The 27,118-nt window shown below is 52.3% G+C and overlaps 1 protein-coding gene across 1 annotated transcript; it reads left to right on the top strand.

Moving 5' to 3' along the window:
* The first annotated feature begins 11,122 nt into the window (after positions 1-11,122).
* WNT4 (Wnt family member 4) lies at positions 11,123-26,628 on the top strand. Its single transcript, XM_030018898.2, has 5 exons — positions 11,123-11,393; positions 22,708-22,943; positions 25,124-25,255; positions 25,623-25,765; positions 25,990-26,628. Exons 1-5 carry the CDS (start codon positions 11,317-11,319, stop codon positions 26,455-26,457), a joined length of 1,056 nt encoding a protein of 351 aa, XP_029874758.1. The 5' UTR covers positions 11,123-11,316; the 3' UTR covers positions 26,458-26,628.
* The last annotated feature ends 490 nt before the right edge of the window (positions 26,629-27,118 follow it).

Here is a 27,118-nt window from a genome sequence, read left to right as displayed (position 1 = left end):
ACCACAGGGCAGGATCAAAACTTGTTTCTTTGCTACATTAATGGCTCGAGATTGTGTTTAGTCCTGAAAAACACAGCAGGTCAGGCTCCCTGTTAGCTGTGTGTGCACCATGGGACGTAGCTGTTCTTGCTTTCCTAAACATTTAGTGTTTGCTTTGCTGGCTGATTCTCTTAAGCAGCTGTAATTTTTTCACAGCTTCATGTTTCCATATATCCTGGTAGAGTAAGCAATGCAAACTGCCCTGGTTTCCTCAAGAGAGCAGACCATGTTCAATCAGCGTAGCGTTTCCTTTGGTGGAAGGACAGACTCACTGTTGGTTTTGAAATGGTGCTAAAACAGGTGACCATAAGAGCTCTAAGAGATGATGGGACACCCTGGGAATCTGCTGAGCATGCTGGGATTGGGTCAGAACCTTAAAAACGCATCTCACCAAAGTGTGTTTCAATTTCTCTCTAAATTGTGGTCCCCAAACTAGACGTCCTTGTACACTTAGCATCAGAGTATCTGCTGAAAAGGATGCTGTGAGTGCTGCAGGCTCTGCTCACATTCACTGTGAAGTTCGTGCCATCATCTCCTGCAACTCTGGAGAGGAGCTGCTTGGAAATCAGTGCTCTAAACATTTCCCAATTTTCTTGAAAACTAGGAATTTTCCCCAAGCAACAGAAATCAGTAATCTGAATAATTAAGAAATTACCAAAAAATGCACTTTGGGAAGAGAAAAAAAAAAAAAAAAAGAAAACTTTTGAGTATTTTTCTAAGTCATTTCAGCAGGCCTTGGTTCATGCACACTGGCCACTCTGTACTGTTCATCTCAGCTTGGTAGAAAGCCAGAGAGATGGTTAAACATCTTCCCTTTGGCTTTCCCTCGATGCCAGATGTGCCCCAAGGTATTTCCTGAATCATGCAACATTTTTGGGCTGTATAAAGTCTGTCACTTTGTACAGTGTTTCTAGGATGGAAGATGACCCATATATCAATGTCAGCATTTACAACTGGGAGTCCTTTGAGACCCTTGAGTCACCCACGACTGCACTTATGAATTTTGGCATCTGTGACAGCAGCTCTGTGGGCCTGGGTAGCCTGACTTGCTGCTGTAATTTCCCCTTCAGAGACACCTGGGGAAAATGCCTCAAATCAGCAAGCGGTTCACAAATTTCATTTTTGAGTCCTCCTCACATGGGCTGCCAGGGATGAATTCATCTCAACCACTCACCCAAAAAAAGTCCAGTCTTAGGAACTTACATGGGCTTCTTTACATCTATGCCAAGCACTGCCACAGGCTCTGCGAGAACGACCCACTGGGAAGAGATGGGATAAATACCCACCAGAGAGGACAGAATTTCTCCATGGATTAAAAAGGGACCCTGGCTGATTATCTCACAGCTGACACCCATTTTTCAGGTGGTTACACTTAAGGAAGTTGTGTTGAACCCTTTGTGGTGGACTGCCATGCGTGAGCTTCCCACAGTGTGCTGGGTATCTGGCCTCTGTGGGATGGTGCATCCTGCAGATCACAGCAAAGGACCTGTCAAGGACCTCAAAGAGGTCCAGTGGGCCAGTGATGCCCTCCAGGCCCTCAGGTTTTTCAGAGACCACTGTAAAGTTTTACACATCTCAACATGGCATCCCCACCCAAAACCTCAGCATTGCCAAGGCCTTCCTTCCTCCATGGGTTCTGCTATTTCTCCCTCCCCAGGAAAGGAATAGGGGCCCATGAGGGGAAAGAACCCATGGGGGTCCAAGTCAGAGGACACTGAAGAAACTCTTGGGAGGAGGAATGTGGCTGACCTCTCAGCTTCAGTCTCCAGGTTGGTTACTGCCTAGAGGGTCTTGACCTAGGACACTTCCCTTGATGCTGAGCGTTTGCCTCAGAAAATATCTGTGTTAGGGAGCTCCTGCACTCTTAACATCCCTCTTCCCTGAGGCACTGCTTACCCAGACACCCAGGAGTGATGGGAAGCTCCGCATCCTCCGTCTCCACTGCTGGGTTTCTGTGCTGTGCCTTCCTGCTCCTGGCATCTCTTCCTCACCAGCTGCGATTCAACAGCACCTCTGTTAGTGCATTCCTCGTAGGTAGCCCCAGAGCACTGTTCTGTGTCTGCCTCACTAGCACCGTCCTGGCAGGGCTCCTGCATCTCAGCACTCAGTGGTTCACCCTATGGCTTGGACACTTTGCGAACCCGGTAGCCCACAGTGCTCTCCGTGTGGCCAGGGCACAAAGCCCTTTGATGGGAGAGGACACTGGGTCTAGTAACCCTAGAAACAGTGCTTAGCTCATCCTCAGCCCCCAACAGCCATCCCTCCACTGGCCTTTGCCCAGAAACCCCCCAGGAGTTACTCTGGAGGTGCAGCTCCCCTCATCAGGAAGACAAGATGTTGCTTCACTATCCATCACCACCTGGTTACTGAGTACAAGAAGCACAGATACATGGACAACACAATCTATAATTTTCATCTCCTCTCCACTTGCTATTTAGCCTTCTCCAAGGTGTCCTGGCTCCTTCCACCTGCCCATGGCTTGTCCCCCAAACATGTGGATTTTCCCCTTTCCTTCAGCCATTTCATTCTTTCCCACTAACCTGAGTGAGACTGTGAACATGTGCCTTTCTGATCCCGTCTCCTCCCCAAATTTCCTGTGTCTGAGCCCCTCTGCATTTCCCCCCTTTCCCTGGCTCTGCGGTACTTACGACCTATCTCTTTGTTCTGCTCTGGAGAAATCCCAGTGCTGCAGACTTGGCTGGCTGGGGTCCCTGGGCTGCAGCCACCACGTTGTCCCCAGGAGCTTTCCCATGAACAGGGGACAGGTGATGGATGCAGCACTGCCAGTGCAGGACTGATTTCTCATCCCCTGACCCATGCAACATTTTCCTGACTTCAAGCTGAATTCACAGATCAATATATACATATATATTCATATTCACAAGTCAAACATATGCAAGCACCCACAGCCATTGCTCACCTCAACAGTCCCAGTCTTGGTGATTTCTGTTAAGAGGTTTTCTGGAGCACATCTGCCCCATGGCTGAAGAACCCCTCTAAATTCAACATGCAAAACGATTCACGCCTAACTGATTGACTGTCTCCCATGTATCTCTTGGATCTGCACTTTTGAACCTCTGATCCGCAAATCCCTACTTACGCGGGATCGACAGAAAGTAACTCATCAACCTTGAGTCTGTTATCAGTACAGTTAAGTTGCTTTAGAAGGGGCTGCATTGCCACAGGAAAATTTTTTGAACGCAGCAAACCAGAGCAGGTTGAAAACCACTGAACAGAGATTTGGGATTCTGAGGAATGATGATTCAGAGGCTCTGCACTTCTAGAGCTGGAATGTTAATAAGAAACTATTGACTTTAGTTGGGATGAACGCTGCTATATTGACGTGAGAAGGAAGTACCAACTGAGAAAAAATAAAAATGAAGTCAATATTTGCCAGGTGGGATAATAAATCCTGATTTATGATCAATGCAAAATGCAGTGGTTGCGTTGCTATATACAGTCCATCAGGTAAACCGAGCCACTGCATTTCCTTTATTTCAATTAGCTGCAAGTAATTTGCTGAGATATTCAGGGTAATGTGTAACTGAGATGTTCTGAGGGCCGTTCCCAGCCTACAGCTAAATAACCTGACACCTCTAAGTGATGTGGAACATTTTTAGCCTTTGCTGGAGGCAAAACTGAAAGTTAGACAGTGCGACCCTAATTCTTCCCCAAATTGCTGGGATGGTTTCTGCTGGGTCCCTGCCCCACAGCCACGCAGCCTGGGTGGGAGTCAGGGGTAAGGAGGCTGCCCGAACACCCCAGGGGAGATTGGGTGCAAGGGGGGTCCCGAGCTACGGCTCCTCCCAGCCTTCACAACCAACCCAGGCAAAGGCAGCTCACATCAGCATGGAAAATTCACCCCGTTGTCTCTGACCACAAAGTGACTTTTAGCAGATGGGAGATCAGCGGTTCCCTTCCTCCGTGTGCATTAGGCAGCTTTTTTGTCCGGACTTCTGCACATCTCCGTAGAGCCATAAAACTCTGCCTTTCTTCCCTGCCACAGACGTTTCAAGCTTCACTGATTAGGTTTGCATTGTATGTAGCTAGCTATTAAAGCCAAGCATTTACGGTCCTTCCAGTTTTGCAGGATAATTTCAGAAGTAACAGCCCCAAAGAAGTCCTTTGCTATAGTTGAATAACCTGATTTGTACAAATATTTTAGCAAAAATCTGAACTATGCTGATTTCTACGTGGCTTCCCTCCCTTCCTAAGAATAACTGTGCAAAATCCTCTAAAACACAGGATAAACATAGTGGTTTCACTTTATTATAACAAAGTATAGATTTTTCGCTGCTGCATCACCAGGTCTCTCATTTGCCTTTGTCTCCAAAAGGTTTTGTTTTCATCATTTTATCACCATATTTACGTAGAAATGCGCTGGACAGCTGAGGGGATTTTACTGTCTCTTACATTTCCTGTTCTGTTGTTTAATCAGTCATTTCTGAAAAGAACATTACTTAAAATAAGAAGTTTCCTGCTTCCTGCTACAAGAAAAAATTAAATTGAAGAGCCCCACACAGCCCAACACTGCTGTGCGAGCTTCATTCCTGATGTGTTTCAGCAGAAACAAGGATTTGGATAGGGAATCAGATTCGATTATTGATTACATTTTGGCAAAGCAGCGGACTCAAAGTTGGTCTGAGTGCAGGAACCTGTCCCTTGGTTATCTCCCAAAGCCCAGCCCTGTATCTTCCTTCCAACCAGGAGACAATGCCCTACCCATGCGCCTTCATCAGCTACCAGCATGAAGAAGTTGTAAAGCTACAGCCAACACGTTGCTGCATTTGCATCTGAGAGGCCCCATTAAGCAAAGGACCAGCTCTCCAGAAGATGCTGCTCATATCTCAGGTTTCTGTTTCCTCCACTTTGTGGATGCAGATTGTACATTAAGCCAGCAGAAGAGATGGTTCAGCACAAACATTGGAACTTCCTGGAGTTGGGTGTGGAGGGGAAATGATGTCCTCATTTAAAACATTCCCCACTCAGGGAAGGGAAAGACAGGTTGATGTCCTCCATAGCCATGCTCTGCCGTAAGGCCGGTGTCTTGTCATTTGTCTGATAGCCAAAGACAGAAAAAACTCTGTTCCTTACTGATACTCCATATGGCCTTCAAAGGGCTTTGCCAAGGAAGCTCCACAGCTTCTTTGCCAAAGAAAAGAGGGAGAATTTATGCATGGAGAAGGCAGACACCTTGGGTGAGATGCAGCAGAGGACTTTGGGCCTGGACTTCTCCACCAGCACAGGCAAGCTTGCTTGTCTCTGCCCTTGCCCCAGGAGGAAGCTTGGAGGCTCTTTCCAGGCTCTAGTGCACAGTTTTTCTTGCTGCCTGAGATTTAGAGGATTTTCTCCAGCAGCATTTTATTCACTATCAGTAGACCCAATATCCCAACCAGCATCTTTCTTTTCCTTGATTTTCTTCTGTCCCTTCCCACCTCTGGGTTTGTATCTCCAAAAGGTTTTGTCTGCATGACTAAGCAAAATAGGCCAGGGAATGCTGCTACAGAGGGTTAAATGGTATGGACCTGCTAGGTGCCATATAGCTAAGCCTAAAACAAAGCTGCCTCGTCTATTCCGTTCCTTGGGACAACACCTCCCTTGAACCTTGCCTAGCCACTGCCTGGCAGGGTACAAGCTGGCTGGGCCAAAACCCCACTGGCAAGAGCACTAACAGGTTGGGTGGTGCCAGGAGAGAGCTGGAGCAAGACACATCTCCACAACCTCCTTTGAAGACGGTCACATGCAGGAAGAGAGATGTGAGCATCGCTTAGGCTGAGCACCTCGGCATTGATTTCACCACCTGGTGCGGCAATAGGTCTTATCTGCAACATGCTGAATGTGAAGACAATGTGAAGACAACCCCACCACAAATCACAAATGGTCAGAGGTGTTCACCCCTGCCCAGTCCGTTACTGGCCATCACCAGCCTGGGAAGACCCTTTGCAATCCTGGTAGCCACCATCCCTCCTCCCACCCTGCTCAGCTGAGCATGGCTCCCCACTGGCTCCCGCGACGGGGGATGAAGTCTCAGTGCTCCTGAATGCCTGGAGGTATAATAAGCACTGAAGAGGAGTCGATCAGGGTGTTATGTATCCAACCAGCCTGCAATCTCATTTTCTTCCTAGGCAGGGTGAGTAGGGCAAAGGTTGCAGTAGCTGGCTGTCACTCCAATGCTGGCTTGCTGCACGTGCATCACTGTTTATGACCACTTGTCCGGCACCTAGATCAAGATTTGTTTCAGCAGTGCTACAATCTGTTTGGTTTGGATGGCGCCCGGGTGAGTGGTGAAGTCAGTTGTGACATATTTTAAACCCCGGAGCCTGGAACTGTGATACAATCTCCTCTGAAGATAGTACAAGCCAGGGGACAATTCATTCACAGCCCTGTGAAAAAGGATATATTTGGCTGGTGAAAAACTTGGCTCTTTCTGCGATGGTTTGGTTTGAAAGCATTCACCATATTCAGTGATGCTCTTAAGTTCCCGCATGGACAGCACCCACAAATTCACCACAAACACTCATTTTTGCCATTTCATGGTCTGTTCAGAGGCAACATCCAAAAGCAAAGACCTTAAATCCCAAGCCACTCTGCTTTTTTTTTCAGTGCCCTGTTTGACAATAAACTCAGAGGAGTGAATTTTTCCAGCCTTGGCACCAAATTTCAGGTGATGGCATGGCAGATTTGTTAGGACTGAACATCTGCACCTGTGGTTTCTGAAGACTCACACAAAAAAATGCACATCCCCAAGCACACATGCTGAAGTGCTCTGCAATCCACACAGACCTAAAGGCTTCCTGTTGCAGCTGAAAAAGGACTGTCTTGATTTTCTAGTGACCATCATGTTGTGTTTAGTCAACCAGGTGAGCACGGGTTACAGCAACCACTCACTGTTTATAATGCACTGGACACAGTTCTTTTGTCAGAGCAATCTTCATCTTTGCAAAGCTGCTTCTGTTTGTGAACTGCACTCCTATACAGCACCTTCTCTGAGCAGTCATCAGTGCTGCTCTGAAATGTTTGGATAGTTTGAAATAAATTTCATCAGAAAAACCACAGGTTTCTATAAAGGAGTACAATTGTCCTGTGTTTTCTGGTATGGAGGCTCTCAGAACAGCTTCTCCTTTCTCCAGGACGGGATTAATACATGTACTGTTGCTAAGTGTCCGATATTTATGTTCCATTAAGTTCAAAACAGAATTTATTTCTATTCAGCATCAACTCCCACAGCCTCAGATTCACCCATGAGTTTTGCCTCCCTCTTTCTCGCAGCTCTTCTCCCCATCGCATGGCTGACACCACCGTCCGGACTGCATACTACCCCACTTCCAATCCCATTTGGTAAGCCCCAGGGGCATCAGAAAGTAAAAAAGAACCTGCAAAATATCTCCCACAACCTCGATGACTAATAGCACTCGTCAGATCCAGAAATTGAGCAAGAGTGCTACCTTCCTGCACTTATTCTTCAGTGTAGGTGCATTTATATCACTTAAATCTAGAGTCTGGCTACATCTTTGCATGGTCCTTTGCATGGGACAAGGGGTAGTAGCTTTAAACTGAAAGAGGGTGGATTTAGATCAGATGTAAGGAAGAAGTTCTTCACTGTGAGGGTGGTGAGGCACTGGCACAGATTGCCCAGAGAGGTTGTGGATGCCCCATCCCTGGAAGTGTTCAAGGCCAGGTTGGATGGGGCTTTGAGCAACCTGGTCTAGTGGAAGGTGTCCCTGCCCATGGCAGGGGGGTTGGAACCAGATGAACTTTAAGGTCCCTTCCAACTCAAACCATTCTATGATTTGCAAGCTCTGTGCTTTCATGTTGGTCTCAGAGTTGAAAACACCCTTCCTGCTACCACCACTGGGACCTTTTCCTTGCCTGTGATATGGCGATGGTAATTTCTCCGCAGCCTTTGAATAGAGAAGCACCTGGGCAAGCCTATGAAACACTCATCAGGTGCATTTTATTCCTCTTCCCATCCGCCGAAATATTTACACATCAAAGGGAGCCGCCTTATCTAATGGGGTTTTGATGTTCATTAAAGCACCACATGGGCAGTAATAAAGAGCGATGCCCTGCAGCACTGGGGTTGTCAGCAGGCGCTGAGCTCCAAGCCGCACTGGGGGTGACAAGGGCTCTTCATCCCCAGCTGCTGTCCTGAAAGGGTGGCAAAGGAGGGGCCCCACTGTGGAGGATGCTCTGCACCAATGCACAAGGCCAGGAGATCTGGTACCTCCCTTAAATGCTCTCCTGGATCTGGGCCTTCCTCTCTTCCAAATCAGCTGGGCTTTGAAGTGTTTACAGCAACCTGGCATCTTCTGAGTAAGAGGCCAAAAGAATCTAACTCGCAGCAAGCACCTAGGCTGCAGGTAACGACTGAGTGGTGTTTCATGGGCAACTTTGAAAAGACCAAGAGACCCCCCCTCTCCTGGTGAGTGCCCATTTCCACATTCTGTCCGTTCACACTCATCATCTCCTCCACAGCAGAGGCTGTAAAATAAACACCCCTCCTGCCCAGCCACGCTGTTATCATCTCCACAGATAGCTCACGCAGCACTTCCCTTCAGGGTGACTCACTCCAGATGTGTCTCCATCTGCCTTCCCTCCGGCATGGGGCTCCCACCCATCAGTCCATGGACACCCTAGTCCCAACACATCCCGTGGATGTGATCCCACGCTGTGACTGCTGCAAACTGCCTGGCATTCATGCTCTCTGCATATACCTCCCTTCCTGCTGGGAAAGTCGTGATGTTCCCCTCTGCTCTACTTGCTACGCTGGAGACAGTGGCTTGAACCTCCTGCAGAAGCAGGTGGACACACTCTACAATCCCTCACCCCAGCCAGGAGAGGTGTCAAGGCAGGTGTGTTGCAGGTAGAAGGTGGGAAATGAAAGGGAGGAGGGAGCAGACCTTGGGGGAGCATCTCCATGGGTGCTGGGGCCAAGTGGCTGGCAAGCTCTGCTGCTGCTAGCAGGGTGAGGAGCAGAGTGACCAGGGGATCTGCCTTCCCAAACACCTCCTTGGCCCACCTAACCTGCCCTTAACACAGGGCCAGTGAAACAAGTCTGGAGCCACGTGCTGGGAGGGGACATCATGGGGCAGAGGAGCCACTCTCATCACCCAGAGCACACAGGGCCCATACGAAGGGCCCTGGGAAATCAAACTATGGCATTTCACAGAGGTCTTCCAGCTCATGTCAGGCACCCACTGCACCACCCTGCCATCACAGCTAGCCCGACAAGAGCTGCAGGGTGCCCTGAGCCTGCCAGCAGCCAGCCCTAGCAGCAGGAGCATCTCTGCCAGGAATGTTCCTCGGGCTGCAGGTGTCCACACCAGCCAGGGTGCCCCTGTGACCCATGCAGAAACCTGGGACCATGCCCACCCCTCTGGCTTCTGTTGAATTCTCTGGTGTTTCTCCCTGGGGAGAGAATAACACATTTGAGGCCTAAAAATATGATATTCCCGTGGACCCACGTGGCTCTGGCTAGCCAGCCATGGCCCTCTAACCTCTCATTCCCCTTAGCCTTTCAATTAGCTCTTGCCTTCCTGATGACTTCACTCAACACCCAGAGCGATTAGAAGCCAGAGGAAGGCCACGGCTTTGTCTCCAACGATGAGCCAGATTAATCAGCTCCAGTTGCACTGAATTACCCAGTCGGGGCTCACAGCAACAACCTCCAATTCTCCGGCAAAGCAGCCAGCATCCCGCTTTCAACCGGGATAATCAGCAAGGACATGAAAGCCAGATGAATGACTAGGTGAGGGTGGGCTGCCGCCTGTCAGGAGCTGGAATATAAGTCAAAGCACTTTGAAATTAAATCCTCGCTTTGACAAGGAACTAATGCAGAGATTTTAAAGTAGGTGTAATACACTTAGACAGACATGTGTGCAGCCTGGTGCAAGTTGCCGTCCTTTGAATAAGTGTGTCCCAGCTACACTGAGAGCAGGAAAATGGAGTTGAAAAGACAAAGGGAATTTTGAATAGCTCCAAACCAGCTTGGCAAGATTTTAGAGATGGTAGCAAGAAGTTTTAGTAATGGACCTAACTAACAACATTGTCAGGAGATTTGGTGCACAGTTGTTGGCTGCCTGGGGTCTTGGATTTCACACCAAACAGCCATCTCATGTCGCTCCTGGCTTTAAATTAAGTCATTTGTGCCCACGTGGACCGCTGGGGATAGATGGAGGCATGGTGGATGGGGGAGGAGATAGATTCCCACCGCATCTCTTGGCCTCCAGGGTGGGCAAGCCATGCTGCTAGTAGCTTCTGGGATTCCCAAGAGTTGACTTTTCTAGACAACTTCAGAGGTGGATTTAAGCCTTGATACTTGGTCAGGCATCACCCTCCGCATGCACAGCCCGGAGCCCATCACCAGAGCTCCGTGGCCGGCTGCTCTCCCCGGGGGCAGCCCTGCAAAGACACCAAAAGAGTTTGCAACCTCGTCCCTGCTGCCGGCTCCGGCCGCTATTCCCTCCTGATAGAAATCTCCCAGACCCCTCTCCCTGTCTGGGAATTTTCAAATGCCAAACTTTGGCATTTACGGTGAGTCCTCAGATACCGGGATTTGGGAAATCCCTCCCGATCAAAGGAGTGGTGGTTAATGGAGAAGGCAGTCTCGGGGATGCTCAGGCTGCTCCCAGCAATATGGAAACCCGAGGCAGCGCCAGGCCCCCCCATCCCGAGGGCTCTGTTTTTTCACAGCCACGCGGAAATTACCCTAAAAGCATCAAATGCGAGAGAAAAAAAACCCAAAACCAAAACCCTCCTCCCCCCTTCGAGATGCCCCCATCCCTCCCTGCACCTCCAGGGAGAAGCAAAGCCCCCGGTGCCCCGATCCCACCGCGCCCACCAAACCCACCTGGGGGGGTTGCGGAGGGCGGGGGGGGGGGGGGTGGCTGCAGCGGGTCTAGGGGCACCGGCAGAGCTCCCCCCCGCCCCGCCGCTGCCCTCCCCGCCGCCGTCCCGCCTCCGGGGGTGTCCCCGCCGACGGGTCCCGCCCAGGTAGCGGCGGAGCTGGGGCGGCCCCCGGGGCTGCCCCCGCCCCCGGCCCGCCCCCGGCCCGCCGCTCCATCCCGGGATGGGCCGGCCGAGCTGACAGTCGGGCTCGGCGGCCGCCGCGGGCGCATCCACCGGGCAGCGCCCGCAGCCGCCGCCGCTCCTGCCCGGCGCCCACCTGCGGCGGCGGCTGCCCCGGGCGGGGGCTCGGGGGCTGCTGCTGCCGCCGCCGCCGCCGACTGCCGCCGCCGGCGGCGGCTCCGCTCGCTCTATCCCTGCCTGCCCTCCAGGATGAGCCCGGAGTATTTCCTGCGCTCCTTGCTGCTCATCATCCTCGCCACCTTCTCGGCCAACGCCAGCAACTGGCTGTGAGTAGCCGCGGGGCGAGAGAAGCGGGGGGAGGGGGCTACCGCTGACACTTGTTGATAGCCCCCCAACGGGGGCGGCGGAGCAGGTGCCGCCGGGGTCGGGCAGCATCGGGGTGCGACCCCCCGCCTTCCCCCCCAGCAACGATGCTGCTCGGTGGCGGCGGGGGTCGCAGCCTGCATCCCCGGGCAGGTGGGCTGCAGGGGATGCCGACCCTCCCCAGCCGCTCGGGTCCGCTGTATTATCGAGGCCGGTTGGACAGGGGCTGGTCATCGAGCCCCTGTCCCCTTTTTGTCCTTAAGTCATGAATCCGGACCACGCTGGGGGACGACGGAGGTTGGGGCATTGGGTCAGAGCGGGGCCTGGGGGTTGGCGAGGTGCCGCACGAGGGTCAGCGGTCCAGGGAAGGATTTGGCAGGGCTGGGGCAGCCGAGCGCGCTGGCCCCGGGGATCTGCGGCAGGCAGGGCTGCCCACGCCTCAGCCCCCCAGTTCTGGCAGGAGGACGGGTGGCGGGGGGCTGTCGCACGCCACAGAGGAGCCCGGTGACATTGGGAACCCGCTGAACAAACACTGAAATAATGTGTAAGGTAAACAGGGGCGGAAATCATTCTGGAAAATTCCTACGTGTTTGCCAAGGCAGTGGGACTGTCTTCTGGGGAGACCCCCCCGGGGCAGAGGGGATGGAGCGTGACAGCACCTTCCCGCCTAACTTTGAATGAAGGCACCGGTTCCTCCTAATTAATCTGCTCTGGTGGGAGATGGCGCTTCCCCTGCTCCCAGCGTTGCCGGCTGCCGTGAACTAATTAGTTCCCGGTGCATGCAGCCAGCAGACCCGCTCTCAGGCTGGGAACAGGGGCCACCTCCATCTCACCTCCCCGGGTCTCCATCAGCAAGGGCAGGTACACCACAGCTGGTTGGGGAGTCCCTGGGGTTGTCGGCATGAAAGATCCCAAGTGGCTTGTGCCTCTCCCGATACCTGCGCTCAGGTGGGCACGGTCCCACAAGCACATCCCCCGCACGCGGAGTCCTCTCCGCACCTGGCTCCCATATCTCCTGCCTTTAGATTTGCCTCGCTGGAGGCTGTGGGACGTGGGTGGGTTTTGGAGGATGCTCCCTACGCCCCGGGGAAAGTGCCAGGACAGCGGCATTCTCCAAGTGTCCTGCCCGTGGGAAAAGGTGCTCGCCCATCGGTAGCTGCCTGAGATGTGTTAGCACTTAGTCCTCCTCCCCTCCTCCTTTGCCAGATGGAGTGATTTGCGCGCCACGCGTCTCCGGCAAGTGGTGGGTGGATCATAGCAGCTATCGAGGTGGTCTGTTAAGCTGTCACGCTTCTGGTGAAGGTATATTGGGAACTGTGGGAGTGTTTTTCCTGCAGGGAGAAAGTCCTGCTGAAGAAGCCCTGCGGGATGGTGGCAGGTCCCTGGAGAGAAGCAGCCTCGGCTGCCGCGGGACGGGCACGGGGAAGTGCTTGGCAAAGGGGGATTTCACGAGCGAGGCTGACAAGCCGCTCAGCTTGGATGCACAGAGGTGGGACCCCCCGGGTCCCCAGCACCGCAAGCAGCCGGGATCGTATTTGGGAAGCCGAGGCGGAGGGGTGGTTCGCCGCAATAGACGGGGAGGGCTGTGTGCAGCCGTCCGTGCTGGCGAGGCAAGGGGTGGGCGCGGGGGGCTCGGCGGCGGGAGAGCGGAGGGCTCATTCCTGCCAACAGGGGAGGAAAAACAGATGCATTTCAGTGCGTTTGAGAGGAAGGGGGTCCACTTTTTTTGATGTTGCAAATGTATCATGATAAAAGGATCGTCCACAGCCTGTGCTTTTTATTCTTTGCCTTTAGGATTAAGACAATTCCCATTGTTTATCTTCTCACATCAAAAACAAAGGCCGCTGGAGGCAATAAAGAGAGTTAGAAGGATCCCAAGAGTTATCAGATATTTGAGGAATGAGCGTGCCTCGTACATCTTCATGAAGCCTCACGCGTGTGGGCTCCAGCATGCTCTGCTTTATCACAGAGCTGCCCGGGCGCTGCCAGCCCGTGCCCAGCACAGCGGGGCCGGATCCAGCCTCGCTGGGCGCATATTTCTGCGCATAGGTGTGTGCGCTGGGTGGCAGCGCACAGTGAAGTTTGCGTTTCCAGAAACCTGCTGGATTAGTGATTAAGCTCAGTTGTGACTTTTTTTTTCTTCCCCCCCCCTAAAGCTTCTTTCGACCTGTCCGGACTCGCATTCCCCCAGCGCTTCAGAGAGACGCTGCTTGCAACACTTGAGCTTGAAGTTTTTTCTGTAAGCCTGGCTTTGTGGGGAAGGGCTTGTTCTGGCCATGCAAATGGTGTCCTCTGAACCGTCCCATCCCATATAGAAGGGAGACGGTGTAGGTATCTCTCGGAGGGATTGCTCTGCTACAGCGACTGTTGAGCTGGAAGGGACTTTGCCAAATCTTTTCATTAAACAGACCAAGCTACTTTCTCTCTGGTTAGGAAGCAAACCTCAGGTGTGTTTTCTCAGTGTCTTGAGTTTGGGGAGTTGCTGCTTGGCTTGCTGTCTATCCAGAAAACCTTTGTTCTCCAAATCTGAAGAGATGCTCTGTTCCCCTTCTCATGAGAGCCTCACGCTTGTTCATCCTCCTGCTTTTGGAGGCTCAGAGAGTTTTAAAGCTTTTCCTCCTGCCTCTTAAGGCACAGAACTGTAAAATTACATAAAGGGCTGTAGTTAGTGCCTTTTAGATCTAGCTGGTTGTGCATGGGAAGGTCCCTCCAGCTTCTGCTTTATCTCTGGAGGAGTCCAGGGACATCCTTTATACAGGGGAAATAGCTAAGTTACTTTCCAAAGCAACTCACGTTTCACAGGCTCGATTCAGCTCTTGAACCTGCACGTGCAGTAGTGTGGTTGAATTTGGAAGCATGTTCTCTCAGTCGTCCAAAACCATCCTGATGCTGGGGGGCGAGGTTGTAGAGGGTTTCAGCCAAATGAGCACCTCTCTGAAGCCAGCATGGGAGCACCAGGCTCTGGTTGCAGTGGGAGGTAAGGGGCAAGCAGTCATGTAGTTATTTATTTATTCATTTATTTATCTATTTTGGAGGAAGGGAAGTCCACCTGAAGAGGTGAACTAGAAAATGTGCAAAAAGTGGGGTGTGGGTGTAAGCATCCACTAACTGCGCATGGCACTGGGGCTCCTGTGATCTGTAGCTGTTTGTGTGGTTTGAATGATGAGAGTCAAATCCCATGCCCGGAAAGCATCAGGTACAGCAGGGCAGGGGTCCTTTATGGGCGAGACCCCTAGTTATCAAGCTATCTGGAAATCATTACAGCCTCTCTCCATTTTCTTGCAGCTAAAACTGGCTTTGGAGGAGGCTCTCCATATGTATGCTGGGTAGTTGATATGCGGTTATGCCGCTGCAGAGCAGGGTGTGCCACCAGCAGCTCTGTCTACCCCCTATTTACAGGGGTTTAAAACTTCCGTCTGGGCTTGAGACTTGGCTTAAAGGGCCAGGAGCACAGATGGGCTTTTAAACCCTTTTAAAAAAAACTGAATTTGAGCACTCTGGGAAAGCTTGAACCTTGCAAGTATCCAAACAAGCCTGGCTAAGCAGCTGCTCTCTAATAGTTACTACTTTTGAGGGCTGGAGAGGGAGGGATAAAAGGAGTTTGGATTTCTCTGGCCCCCTTGCATCTGAACATCACAAGGTGCTTTGCAAACGCTGGGCCTGATTCTCCATGCTCATCCCTGACAGCTTCGAGGATGTTGCAAGAGCAGCCTGAACGCTCGTTTTGTGCCGGTTTGGATCATTGTGCAACGTAGAGGATTTGGGAAGAAGCATGCTGGAGTCCTACACTTGCATCCCTCTGTTTTTAAACCAGACTTGATTTTTTTTAAGGTGAGTCTCCCCAGCTTTGGTAGCGGAGAGAGCTCACTTCACCTTGAGCCTGGCTTGGTTTAATTTTGTACGAGATTCTTTGCATTGTCGTTGTGACCCTCCCATTTTCCACCTGGCGAGGAACCAGTCCAACATTTTCCCAGCAGATGCCATGCCACCACAGCGCTGATTCGGCAGGTACAGCTAGCTCCAGGGCAGAGCTGCTCCTGCCGAGCCCCGCTCCCCTCCCTGTGCTCTTGTTTTTTGATGCGAAGATAGTGTCAGGAAAGTTCCCCAAGTCACATCTGCTCTGGCAGCCGGGATGGTGGATTGAACCAATGGGGTTTGATGGAGAATTTCCTTGCTTTGAGGGCTGCTGTGGGTCAGATGAGCGGCTCTCCACTCCTGGGGTGCCAAGGGCTCCTTTGCATTGCTCTGGGGATCCTGCTGGGTCCACGAGGTTGGTGTATGCAACCAGTGACACCCATTCCCCGAGGCTGTGGGGAGGGAGAGTGAAACCAGCAGCCTCCACTGGAAATATTTATTAATTTTTATTTATTTATTTACAAGCCTTGCCACCTTTGACAAAAACAGCTAATTTTAGCTCAGCAATGAAAACAGACTGGCTTTAAGGGTTGCATCTTGCCTCTGCCAATCTTGGTGCTGGACTTCCAACCAGTTTGGCTTGTCTCTGAGTGCTGGTCCTGTCTGGCAGGAAGACTTCAGGGCTGTGTTTGCCAGGGTGTAGGAGGGACCTGTGCGCTCTGGCTCCTCAGCAGTGATGGGCATTTCTGTCCTAAGGAAGCCTCAAATAAAACTACATCCCAATCTTTAGCAGCAGAGCCTTATTCTAGGGAGGATGGACATGAGAGAGATAAAACCACTCTGCACCCCAGATTGTGCAGAACTGGAGCAGCTCCAAATATGAGCAACAGCAAGAAGCAGATTTCTTTTTTGCAGTGGTTTGCTATGACTCCGTGAGTCAGAACTGGACTTCTGCATTGAAGCAAAAAAAAAAAAAAGTTTGTTACTCTGCTGAGAGCTACTGTCCTCTCAATTAATTCATCCGTGCTGATGGAGAGAAATGCATTACAGCCATTTATCTGGGCTTTCTTAAAACGATGAAATTGCTGAGCAATCCTGGAGGTTAACAGTTTCGAGGAGGTTCTTCCATATTTCCTTACAAGTGCAATGACACTGGCTCTTACAGTACTTGGTGATTTTTTTCTTAAAGCTTGAAAGCCTTGCGAATCCACAAAAATCTCAATCATCCAATGCTGCTCAAATGGCAGACTCTGCTCTGGATACAAAGTGCAGGTAACCTTTGTTTCCTCCAGCCCCAGGCTGTCTGCCCCCCATGCCTGTGGGTGACCCCCAACAGCATCCTCCAGGCTCTCCAGGAGCTGCTGCCATGGGCTGGTGCAGTTTGCAGCTGGGAAGGTGGCGTGCAGGATCTGGCTGGCTCAGCAGAACTGGAGCCAGTATTGTGCTTTCACAAAATTACTTGGGGAAAAAATTAACTGAGTATCTTGGCCGATGGAGAGCAGCCTAGGGTCTGTTGCAAGTGGGACGAGATCAAACTAATCCTGCAGACGGCTTCTCTCGCCACATCTTTGCAAATTCTGATTGAAACTAAAAACTTATCAGATTTTCTCCAACCAGGTCTAGCCTGAAGCACTGCACAAGGGGAATTCCCACAGAGCTCAGCCTGGTGGCCTGCACTTGCCTCCTCTTGCAACAAGGCATTGCTGTTTGTATTCGAGTCCAGGAGTAGCTTCTGTTGACTTACAAAGGAAGATGCAGTAAAGGATATTTCCTACACATCCAAAGCAGATTTCCAAAATGGATGCTGCTCTCAGGGTCTTCCCATCTTCCATCCTGGTCTTCCCAGCTTCCATCCTGATCTTCCCCATCACAAAGTGGAGATGTTGCCCCTGGATGCTCAGAAAGCCAAGAAGCAGCACTGGCTTGGGACCAGCAGCCGGGCCATCTCACTGTCCCCAGAGACTTGTGATGGGGGAGGCAGGCCACCACCAATGGTTGGTGCATGGGTAGATGGGTGTTTGCTAGGTGCACATGGTGTTAGGTGCATGGTCCAAGATGTAGGGGGGACAGGATTTGAGCTGTAGGTTCACCTTAGAGCTCAGGCGGTGGAGCTGCACACTCAGGTCTGTAGGCAGGTAATGGTGAGCATGGCAATGCCTCCTCCTGGGAGACTGTTTTGGCAGCTGTTAATGGGAGGTGGAGATTAGGGTATGAAAAGCACGGTTTCAGCCAAGAGATGAAATGTGCAGTAACTGTGACAGGAAGGACTGAGCCAGAGAGCTGCTTTTCTTCCAGGGAAGAAACCAGACAGACTCTCAGATGATGACTTTGTAAATCATGGTTTACACTTAGAAGGGATGCAAAGGCAGGCTATCTAATCCCAGGAGGGGGATACCTAGTCTCTGGGAGGGACATGTCCTGCTGCAGAGCCATCAGCTGGATAAGGGCAATGTTGCAGGTTGCAGGTCTCTGGCAGATCCTGACAGGAACATGCCCAAGTCAGCAGACCTGCTGAACCATGCCAAGGATGTGGGTGGTACCTACGAGCCTGGCCGTGTTGGCACAGGGAGAGTGGTACTAAGCCCAGTGCTGGACACCACGAGAAAATGCAGGGGCTCTCTGGCCCACCTAGACCTGCCAACCCTAGGACATCTCTCCATGCCTTGTCTCTGCTTGGAAGAGGAAAGCAACAAGGAAAAGATGATCCCTTTCTCCATAGCTGCAGGATGGCTCCTTGTAGTTCCCGGTCAGTACCTCTATCTGTATGCATCTATCTGTCTATCTTCATGTACTTTTTTTTTTAAATCCTAAACAAGCCTTTTCTTCTTCCTCAGAAGAAACCTGTCTGCACTAGGCAGTGTCAATCCTAAGTACAACCCTGAGTCACTGGCTGACCATATGTTCAGCCACAAGAGGCACAGAGATGGGCTGCTAATCCAGGCTGACTTTGTTCCTCCATGAGCAGGGAGGATGTTTGCAGAGGCTGCCTCTCAGAGAGGAGCAGAGCTGAAGCATCTTTGCCATTTAAGATTTGAACAAGCCTTTTGTGGCCTTGGCCAGGCAGGTTGAGTGTTTGCTGAACAGGGTGAAGCTTCTGAGCTCATCTGACTTCTCAGCATCTTTAAGTGATATATCAGTGATGCCACTGGCCTGGGTCTCACTGTTATCATATTAAAGAAAATATTCCCAAAATGAGACAGTACAAAGAGTTCTTACACTTGAAACTCATTTGTTTAAATAAAAGAAACACCAGAGATTTCTGCTTTCTCCAAGACATCTGCTACATCTTCCCTGACCCGCCTCTATTGAGAATTTGTCAATGACTCAAATTTCCATACCTTCCCACGGCAGGGAATCTCCTCCCCTCTCCTTCTGGCTTTATCTGCCAACCGCTGTGGCTCTTCCTATGTGTTCTCATCATTCCACCAATTATTCTTCCTCCTGAAATTATTATCATAATTTTTATTTAAGTAGGGCTTCCCCGCCCCCGCCTTTTCAAAGCTCCCTGGATTTGAGGTTTCCTTATTTGCCATCTTGCAGGGTGGATCAACTGCAGCTGCTTAAATTATGGGGCTTCAATCTTGATCTATATACTGTGGATGGAAAAAAAAGGAAGGGCTTTCTGTCAGTTTTGTGTTAAATCAATGACTTTTAATAAAAGGGAGCTTGTTCTATGAGTGACTTGTTTGGATTTAAAGGCAGGAGAAAAGAAATGTAAATGCCATGATGAAACAAGAAGACAAAACTTGAGCAAATGGCTTGGGTAGCAGCTCACCCCTTGAAACATTCTTTGCCCAATCTTGGAAAGGGAAGAAAATATACCATTATTTGGGTTTTTTCCACAAGCAGGGCTGTTTTGAGGCTGTATGTGAGACTTAGGTCTTAATGTAGAGCTCTGTGCAGCTCTGCACAGCAATCAAGATGTAGTACCAGGATGGAGATCTGCACCAAGACCTTGCAGAGGGCAGGAACTGTTGGGTTTCCTCCTGTTGTGCCTGTCTTGCTGTGTGTGCAAGTAGACAAAGGCTTTGTCTGTGGTTTCTACCACCTCAGTCCAGGAAAACGAAGTTTGGAGCAAGGTCCTCATTAAGGACCAGGTGCAGTGCTAAAGCTGGGTTTTCATGGTGACCGTGGGATGCTGCAGATGGGTTTGGTGCCTTGCTTGGGCTCCACAGCCCTGAGAAACACTCTGTGACTTGCGATGTGGAAGCATCTTTGAGTGCTGCTGAGGGCAGAGCACGTTTCCCAGCTCTTATCTCGCCCTTCAGCTGCCCCAGAGAGGGGAAAGGGGGTGAGATGTTCCTGCCCGGTGCCCCTGCATGTAGTGTGGAGAGATGCCATGTGAAAGCCTTAAAGCTGAGGTCCTTCAGCAAAGGCCCTTCCTTACATCCTTGACTCAAACTCTGGATCCCTCCTGGACCAGGGACCAGGATGGGAGCCTCCACCCCACCCAAAAACCACCTTTTTTGGAAAGCAGTGATGGTACTCATGGGATGTAGGAGACTGGTAGCAAGCTGGGAGTCTGAGGGGCCATGGCATTTTAGGCACAGTTGCCTCCATCCCCAAGGAGGGGAGGACACACATGGGCTGAGGAGGGATGATGGCATACAGAGGACCTGTCATGGGCGAGAGAGGCCAGAGCACCGTTCTGGATAGCTTCATCTTATTTGCCTGCCTTGCAAAACAAATTACCAGACCTGTTCTTGGAGAGCTTTACCTATCTTTGAAGCATCCTTGGCCTTCGTTTTATCATCCCAAACAGCATTAAACGCTTGTTGGGGAGGCATCTTATCAGGCACATCTACTTGGAAAGGCTTGAAAGGCTCTGGTCACGCTTTTCTTCATGTGTGCTTTGAATTTATAGCTCCCCGTTGCCTGGAGAATCCCGCCGAGCTGGAAAATATATTAGAAAAGGAGATGATGCCCCCATCCTTAGTAGAGCTGATGTTAATGTGGCTGTTACACCTGCGGCACAGCTCTCTCCTGCCAAGGTGCCTGCAGTTGGACCGGGCACTGACTCATCAGCAGGACCAGCCGTGCTGCTTTGCAGGAGCTGGTTCCCTGTTATGATAAATGCTGCTTAAGTTGCAGGAAGTGGGAAAAGCCAAATCAGCACACGGGGTTAGTACTGGAGGCAGAATATGGTTTTCTTGGCTTCCAGGCTCAAAGCTGATCAACCGACCCATGGTGTCTTGGGATGAATCTCACCGCTTCATTGTGCGTCAGCTTCTCCATGCTCAGACTGAAGTGATGGCTGGACCTGGGAGGGGACAGGGCTGTCACAGTCACTCTGGGTTTGCTCAGTGTCAAACACCCTCAAAGCTCCAGAGGGTGATTTGCTGCCTTCATCCTGGGTCAGCCGAGTGCGGCAAGATGTGGGAACAGCAATTGTTGCACCCTGTGTCTGGGACCACAGCACAGGGATGGGGACACTCATTGCATGGTGTGGGGGCCAGCAGAAAGGTGACAGCCCTGTGTTTGGCCACGGTGCGGTTTGCAAGCCAGCCGTGTGCATCAGGGAGCTGCACGGCCGGTCCTCTGCAAACAGGGCTGTGCCCTTGGAGGAGCAGAAAGCCTTGGGCAAAGATGCTTAGCTGGTATAAAGGCTAGAAAAGAACTTGGCTCTGAAACCACGGCAGCCTGCCACTTCCCGCTGTCCAAGAGGCATTGCATCAAGTGATCTCCATGCACAAGGAAAGCTGAATGCTTTTGACGGCTCGCCATGCAGACTCCCCACGGACACTGCAAGCCAAGCCGGCTTTCTCACCGTCTCCCACGGCCTCCCAGTTGTAAGCATGAAACCAAGCTGGTGAATAATTCTGCTGATGCACAGAAGAGAAAATCCTGTTCTCTCCTCCTGGGGCAGACTGGCAGGGCTAATGGGAGGAAGAGGCTGTGACAACTTGATTTTGTGGCTGAAGTCAGCAGATCTGGCTCCTGGGACACATGGGAACAGGCAGGGAGCAGGAGCCACTTTTGCACAGTCACTTCTCGGAGGCAAGCAGGGCTTCAAAGGAAAAATCCTTAGCAGGATGTCGCAACTTGGGAGGAGGAGGAAAAAAACAAGCAAACAAAAAAACCCACAAGCTCTGTAAGGCTGGGAAATGCAGAATCAAGGAATGAGGTTTCCAAAAAGCCTTTGCTCAGTACTCGCATCTCTTGGTGCAGACGAGGTAGCAACATGAGCTGATGCTGGCGATTCCCGAGGACGTTAAAGCTCGGTGTGGTCAGCGGGTGCAAGCATGAGTTTTGCCTGTGCAACGCAGGGGATGTCCCTGCTCCACAGCAGGACGGGGCTCCACCAGTGGCAGTGTCACTTAAACCAGGTGCTAGCAGCTGTGGGAAGGAGGGAGTCTCAACTATGCACATGCTGGCACAGGCACAGATAGAGGATCTGGGATTATCCAACAACCTGACCGAGCTGTGTGGGTCTATCTTAAAACCCCTCAGGGATCTAGAGGCTGGGGCATGGGTGAACATGCACACATGCAAGGCACGGTGGATCGGGTTACTGGATGTGCAGGATGGACCATTGGGCCCATGTGCTCAGTGGGGACATGTCAAGAGCTTGTGGGGTCCTTGCCCCAAAAGGGGCAGCTCTTCTTTCCCCCTAGTGCCGACACTCAAGAGCAGCTCTGTAACTCCTTCTGCTGAGCATGGGGCAATGGAAAGTAGAGCACATCACCTCCACACTGGGCCAGTCTTTTCCAGGCCAGCAAAGACCTCATGGCCATGTTGGCTAGCCGGGCTGGTGGAGGAGGTGCCCAGCGTGTGTGGTTTTGTCCACGGCAGGCTCCTGACTCTGTCCTCCCCACTTCAAGCCCTGCTCAAATCACAAGTGACAGGAAACCTGGCAGCTCCCAGAGGCCATCCTTGCCTGCTGGGGGCCGGGGGAGCTAAAAGCAGGCTGCAGGAGGGAAGTGGTTTGGAGGGCAATGTTTGTCGGTGATGAGCACAGACCCATGCTGCGGGAGCAGTGTGGCAGCTGGAGCTGGCAGCCAAGCGCCTGTTCTGCTTGTTTTGGCTGACTTCAGAGACCTCTGGCTTTTCCTAGTAGCACTTGGATGTGCCGGTACTCAGGAGACCTGACCAGGCACATTCAGACAACACCGAAAATATCTTCCTTGCAGGCAACAGAGGCAAAGGGGAGCCAGCAGCTGGGCTCCCCCAGAGACAGGGGACCAGGCTGCAGAGGGATGGTTGTTTTGCTTGGGCTTGCTCTCTGCCAGCCAAAAACACATCCTGCGGAGCCACTGCAGTGGCACATTTAAGGTGACCCCAGATGGGCACCAGGCCTCAGGTATGGAGGGGATGAGAGGCTCACTCTCCTCACTGTCTGTGGTGCAGGGTGTCCCAGCTGAACATGAGTTCATGCTCCCCCAAACCTTACCTCCTAACCAGTTGCGCTGGCTGTTGCGGCAGGTACCTGGCAAAGCTGTCTTCAGTGGGGAGCATCTCCGAGGAGGAGACTTGCGAGAAGCTGAAGGGCTTGATCCAGCGCCAGGTGCAGATGTGCAAGAGGAACCTGGAGGTGATGGACTCGGTGCGGCGTGGAGCCCAGCTGGCCATTGAGGAGTGCCAGTACCAGTTCCGCAACCGCCGCTGGAACTGCTCCACACTGGACACCCTGCCTGTCTTTGGCAAGGTGGTAACGCAAGGTGAGCCGGGAGGACGCATGCCTGGGGTGATGCTGCATGGGGGGAATGGCTACAACAGCAGCCTAGTGGGCTGCAGATGGGTTTTGCTTGCTTGCCCCTGAGCCAGTGGCTGGGGAGAGTAGAGGATGGTCCAGTGTTGGATCTTGGGGCTGACGGGTCTTCCCTGGGCATTTCAACAGGTCTCTTTTGACTCTGTTGGGGGCAGCATATCCAGACCCTTGCAGTTCCTCAGCTGCTGGGTGCTCCTGCTCCCCCCAAACCTTTTTCACACCCCGCGGGTGCCCATTGCATGGAGGCAGCAGCCCAGAGCATCCGGAGAGCCTGGATCTTTTACAAGGACATGCCAAGTTCAAGCGGGGGCCCTGAAGTCCCCCTGCGGTCTAATCTCTTCCCTGCCAAGCCCAGGCGCTTCGCTCCGCAAAGCCGTGGCTCCATTTATTCGGTCTCTTCTCTGGGCAGCCCCGAAGCGGTGACCGCTGCCAGACTGGTGTGCTGCTCTCAAGCGGAGCTGTCTGTGGGCGAGACCTTGGGAGGACAGCCCTCTGCCGCCCGATGTGAGTAAAACACGCGGTGGCTGGACCCTCCAAGGTCAGCATCATCACCCACCACCACCCAGCTGCCAGCCTTCGGTGGGATTTATGGCCAGGGCAGCCCCTAGCCACTCTGACCCCCGCTGCACAGAGGCGTCCCAGAGGCACAGGGCTGTGATCAAACCAAGCAAGGAACCAGAGCATCAGGGTGAGGAGACGGAGGGGAAAGCCTCTCTGCAACCCCTGGAGACCACCAAAGCAGCCCTTGCCTCCCCTCAGGTGCCACTGCCATCTCTGATGCGCCTTCTCACTTCCCATCCCAGGACCCATAGACAAAGCCTCCCCCCAGCTCCTTGTTTGACTTTCCTCCCCTCAACGCAGGGGTGAAGATCTCTTCTTGTGAAGGTTCAGGGACTGGAAATACCAGAAATACCAGAAACTAAAAGTCGTCTCTTTTTAGGCAGCCACAGCACAAACCGACCAACACGATCCTACTATTAACCTCGATTAACTTGGAGGCGGTTCAGTCCCCGCGCTGGCTGGGTCCTCCCCAGCCACTGCCGCCTGGGCCAGATTACAGCTGGGCCACCAAAGTCTGGGCTGCGACCACCAAAGTAGCTGCTCTCTGTCCAACCGGCAAGCCGGGGTGATGTCTGCTTGCAAGCCGTCCCCGCCTCTACACCAAGCATGGGGCTACCCAAAATGCCAACCCTCCTCGCTCAGAGATGGAGGGGCTGTATCCTCAACCGGCCTCGGAGGACGGTGGGGATTTGGGTGTTGCAAGAGCTGTTCCCTGGCCACGCCACCCTGTGTGTTTATGCCCAGGGATGTCCCCTGACTCCCCAAACAAGCTCTTCCTAACCGTGCGGCACTGCTTAGGTAGACGCAAGAGCTGGGAAGGGGCTGCACGCTGGGGACCAGCATGGTTTTGCAAGGCGCTTTGGGAACAGAGTGGGGTTTTGCAGGGTAGTTTGGGAGGTGCTGGGAGCTACAGGACCCTGTGTGAGAGGATGGCAAGGATCTGCAGCTGCAGGGGATGTTCCTGGATGTGGAAAGCAGCCAACTATTTTGGATGCAGAAGGGATTTCATGGCAGAGGTGCCCTGCAAGCACCAGGCAAGACAGTCTCTCCATGTAAGCTCTGGAGAGCTCTCCCCACATTGGCAATACAGCCTTTGCACCTTCCTTATTGCCAGGTTGTAATTTACCCATTGCATTCATGTTTTTAACCTTGTGGGACAGTTCCCAGCTCCTTCACTATTGCAAGACAGGACTGTCACTGCTGCAAACGATCTCCCAGCACCGAGGTGTCTCTGCTGAGACTGGTCCAGGTTTGGTACTAAGCAAACAGCATCCCTAGGAGTGGGGAGGATGAGTGTCCTGCATGAGGTACCCCATCTTGGGAGGAAGAGACAGAACAAAGGGCTTGACCTGATAGCTCTGCATAGCATGTTTTGCTGAGAGCCAGTTTTCAGACCAGTTTTTCAAGGGGGTTTATGTGCAACACCAACGTTAGGAGGGAAGAGGAGCAGAGACACATGCAACAGCCCACCAAGGGCCTTTGGCCACCTGGCTGCGCCCCCTCCAGAAAGTCCTCTCGCATGCCTCAGACTTGCTGCCACATTTCCCACCATTGTTTGTGCTGTTGCAGGGACGCGAGAGGCAGCATTCGTCTATGCCATCTCTTCAGCAGGGGTGGCCTTCGCAGTGACCCGAGCCTGCAGCAGCGGCGAGCTGGACAAGTGTGGATGTGACCGCACGGTGCAGGGGGGCAGCCCACAGGGTGAGCATGCAAGGGCGGAGGGATGGGACAAACGAGCGGGGCTGCAAAATGGCCAAGCATGGAAATGCCCACTTTCTGGAGCCATCCAGAAAGGAGGTAAAAATTAAAAAAAAAAAGCTTCCTGTTAGTCTACATGAGTTCCTCAAAAAGGCATCTGGGAGCATCACCCATGGGACAGAGAAAGCATCTTGTCCATGTTCCCCCCACAGGGCCACAATCCCCAGCTTCCCCAATCCCCTAGGCAGCCCAGCCTAGTCAGCAGCAAGACAGAAGAGGGGGCAGGTCAGCTGTATTTTAGCAAGAGCAGGGCTGGAGAGGACAAGCAAGACAAGCTGGCTATATGTCTCATCCGTGCTCTCTGCCTTAGGCTTCCAGTGGTCAGGCTGCTCCGATAACATCGCCTACGGCGTGGCCTTCTCACAGTCCTTCGTCGATGTCCGCGAGAGGAGCAAAGGGGCTTCTTCCAACAGAGCATTAATGAACCTCCACAACAACGAGGCAGGGAGGAAGGTAATGGTGAGGGGGAAACCTGGGCAGCCAGTGCGGCTCTGCAGCATCCCAGCTGGGCTCTGCAGCCATTGCTCGAGCCATTTTGGCTTTATTTAATCCCATCAGCTCACATACATCAACATCACTTCCTGCACAACCCTTCCAGACCCCATACGTTGCACCCTTCTTTCTGCATCCATCCTGAGCCGACCGTTCCATCTTGTTTCTTGTGTCTGTTCCTCCAGGCGATCCTGAACAACATGCGGGTGGAGTGCAAGTGTCACGGCGTGTCAGGCTCGTGCGAGTTCAAGACGTGCTGGAAAGCCATGCCCCCCTTCCGCAAAGTGGGAAACGTCCTGAAGGAGAAATTCGACGGTGCCACAGAGGTCGAGCAGAGCGAGATTGGATCCACGAAAGTGCTGGTGCCCAAAAACTCCCAGTTCAAGCCGCACACGGACGAGGACCTCGTCTACCTGGACTCCAGTCCCGACTTCTGTGACCACGACCTCAAGAATGGGGTGCTGGGCACCAGTGGCCGGCAGTGCAACAAGACCTCCAAGGCTATCGATGGCTGCGAGCTGATGTGCTGCGGCCGGGGCTTTCATACGGACGAAGTGGAGGTTGTGGAAAGGTGCAGCTGCAAATTCCACTGGTGCTGCTCCGTCAAGTGCAAACCCTGCCATCGGGTGGTGGAAATCCATACATGCCGGTGATGCACAGAGGGGAGCACCCATCTGTCCCCGTCTCTAACTGACCTTGCTTCTCCCTTGCCTCAGAGCCAGGACTGAGGAAGTAACCCAGATGCTGCAGGGAGAGTGCAGCTCTTTACAGAGACAAAGCCCCAGAGGAAAACAGATTTTAAGAAAAAAAAATATTTAAAGTTTCAAAAAATTGACCATTGTTGGATTTTTTTTATTTTGTTTTGTTTGCTTGCTTTATTTATTGCTGAAGCCAGAGCCCCTTGGTGTCCTGTGCCAGCAGGGACATGTCTGCTCTCAGCGGCTGGCTGGGGACCGTGTGATGCCTGCTCTCATCGGATGAGCTCCCACTGACTCCGGAGCATTGCAAACAGGAGGTGTTTAAGCCAAGGCTAGCGTTAGGCACTTGGTATCTTCTATCGCAGTTATTTTTATTTAAGGCATGCGCTGAGCATCCCAGAGCGCTGCTTGCCTTGGCTGAGTCTCGGGAGGGGATGGAGCACAGCCAGCATGTGCAGCCAGGTGCATTGCAAAGGATGGGCAGATGGTGACGGGGCAGCACTGTCCCCAGGAGTTAAGCTGCATGTGGGGAGAGCCCAGCCAGGGTGATCAGTATATGAGGGGGCCATGGGACACTCCTGCATCCCCTTGTTGTGGGATGCTTGATGGCCTCCCA

Source organism: Aquila chrysaetos, chromosome 6, assembly GCF_900496995.4.
Source record: "Aquila chrysaetos chrysaetos chromosome 6, bAquChr1.4, whole genome shotgun sequence".
NCBI lineage: Eukaryota > Metazoa > Chordata > Aves > Accipitriformes > Accipitridae > Aquila > Aquila chrysaetos.
Note: the sequence above shows the minus strand (reverse complement) of the source record. Positions and strands in the feature narration are given on the sequence as shown.

Excerpts from the sequence above, each read along its gene's own strand:
- WNT4 (XM_030018898.2), top strand. The coding sequence starts at position 11,317 with ATGAGCCCGGAGTATTTCCTGCGCTCCTTGCTGCTCATCATCCTCGCC. Across the intron at positions 11,394-22,707 it reads GCCAACGCCAGCAACTGGCT|GTACCTGGCAAAGCTGTCTT; the intron begins GTGAGTAGCCGC and ends CTGTTGCGGCAG. Across the intron at positions 25,256-25,622 it reads GCAGGGGGGCAGCCCACAGG|GCTTCCAGTGGTCAGGCTGC; the intron begins GTGAGCATGCAA and ends TCTCTGCCTTAG.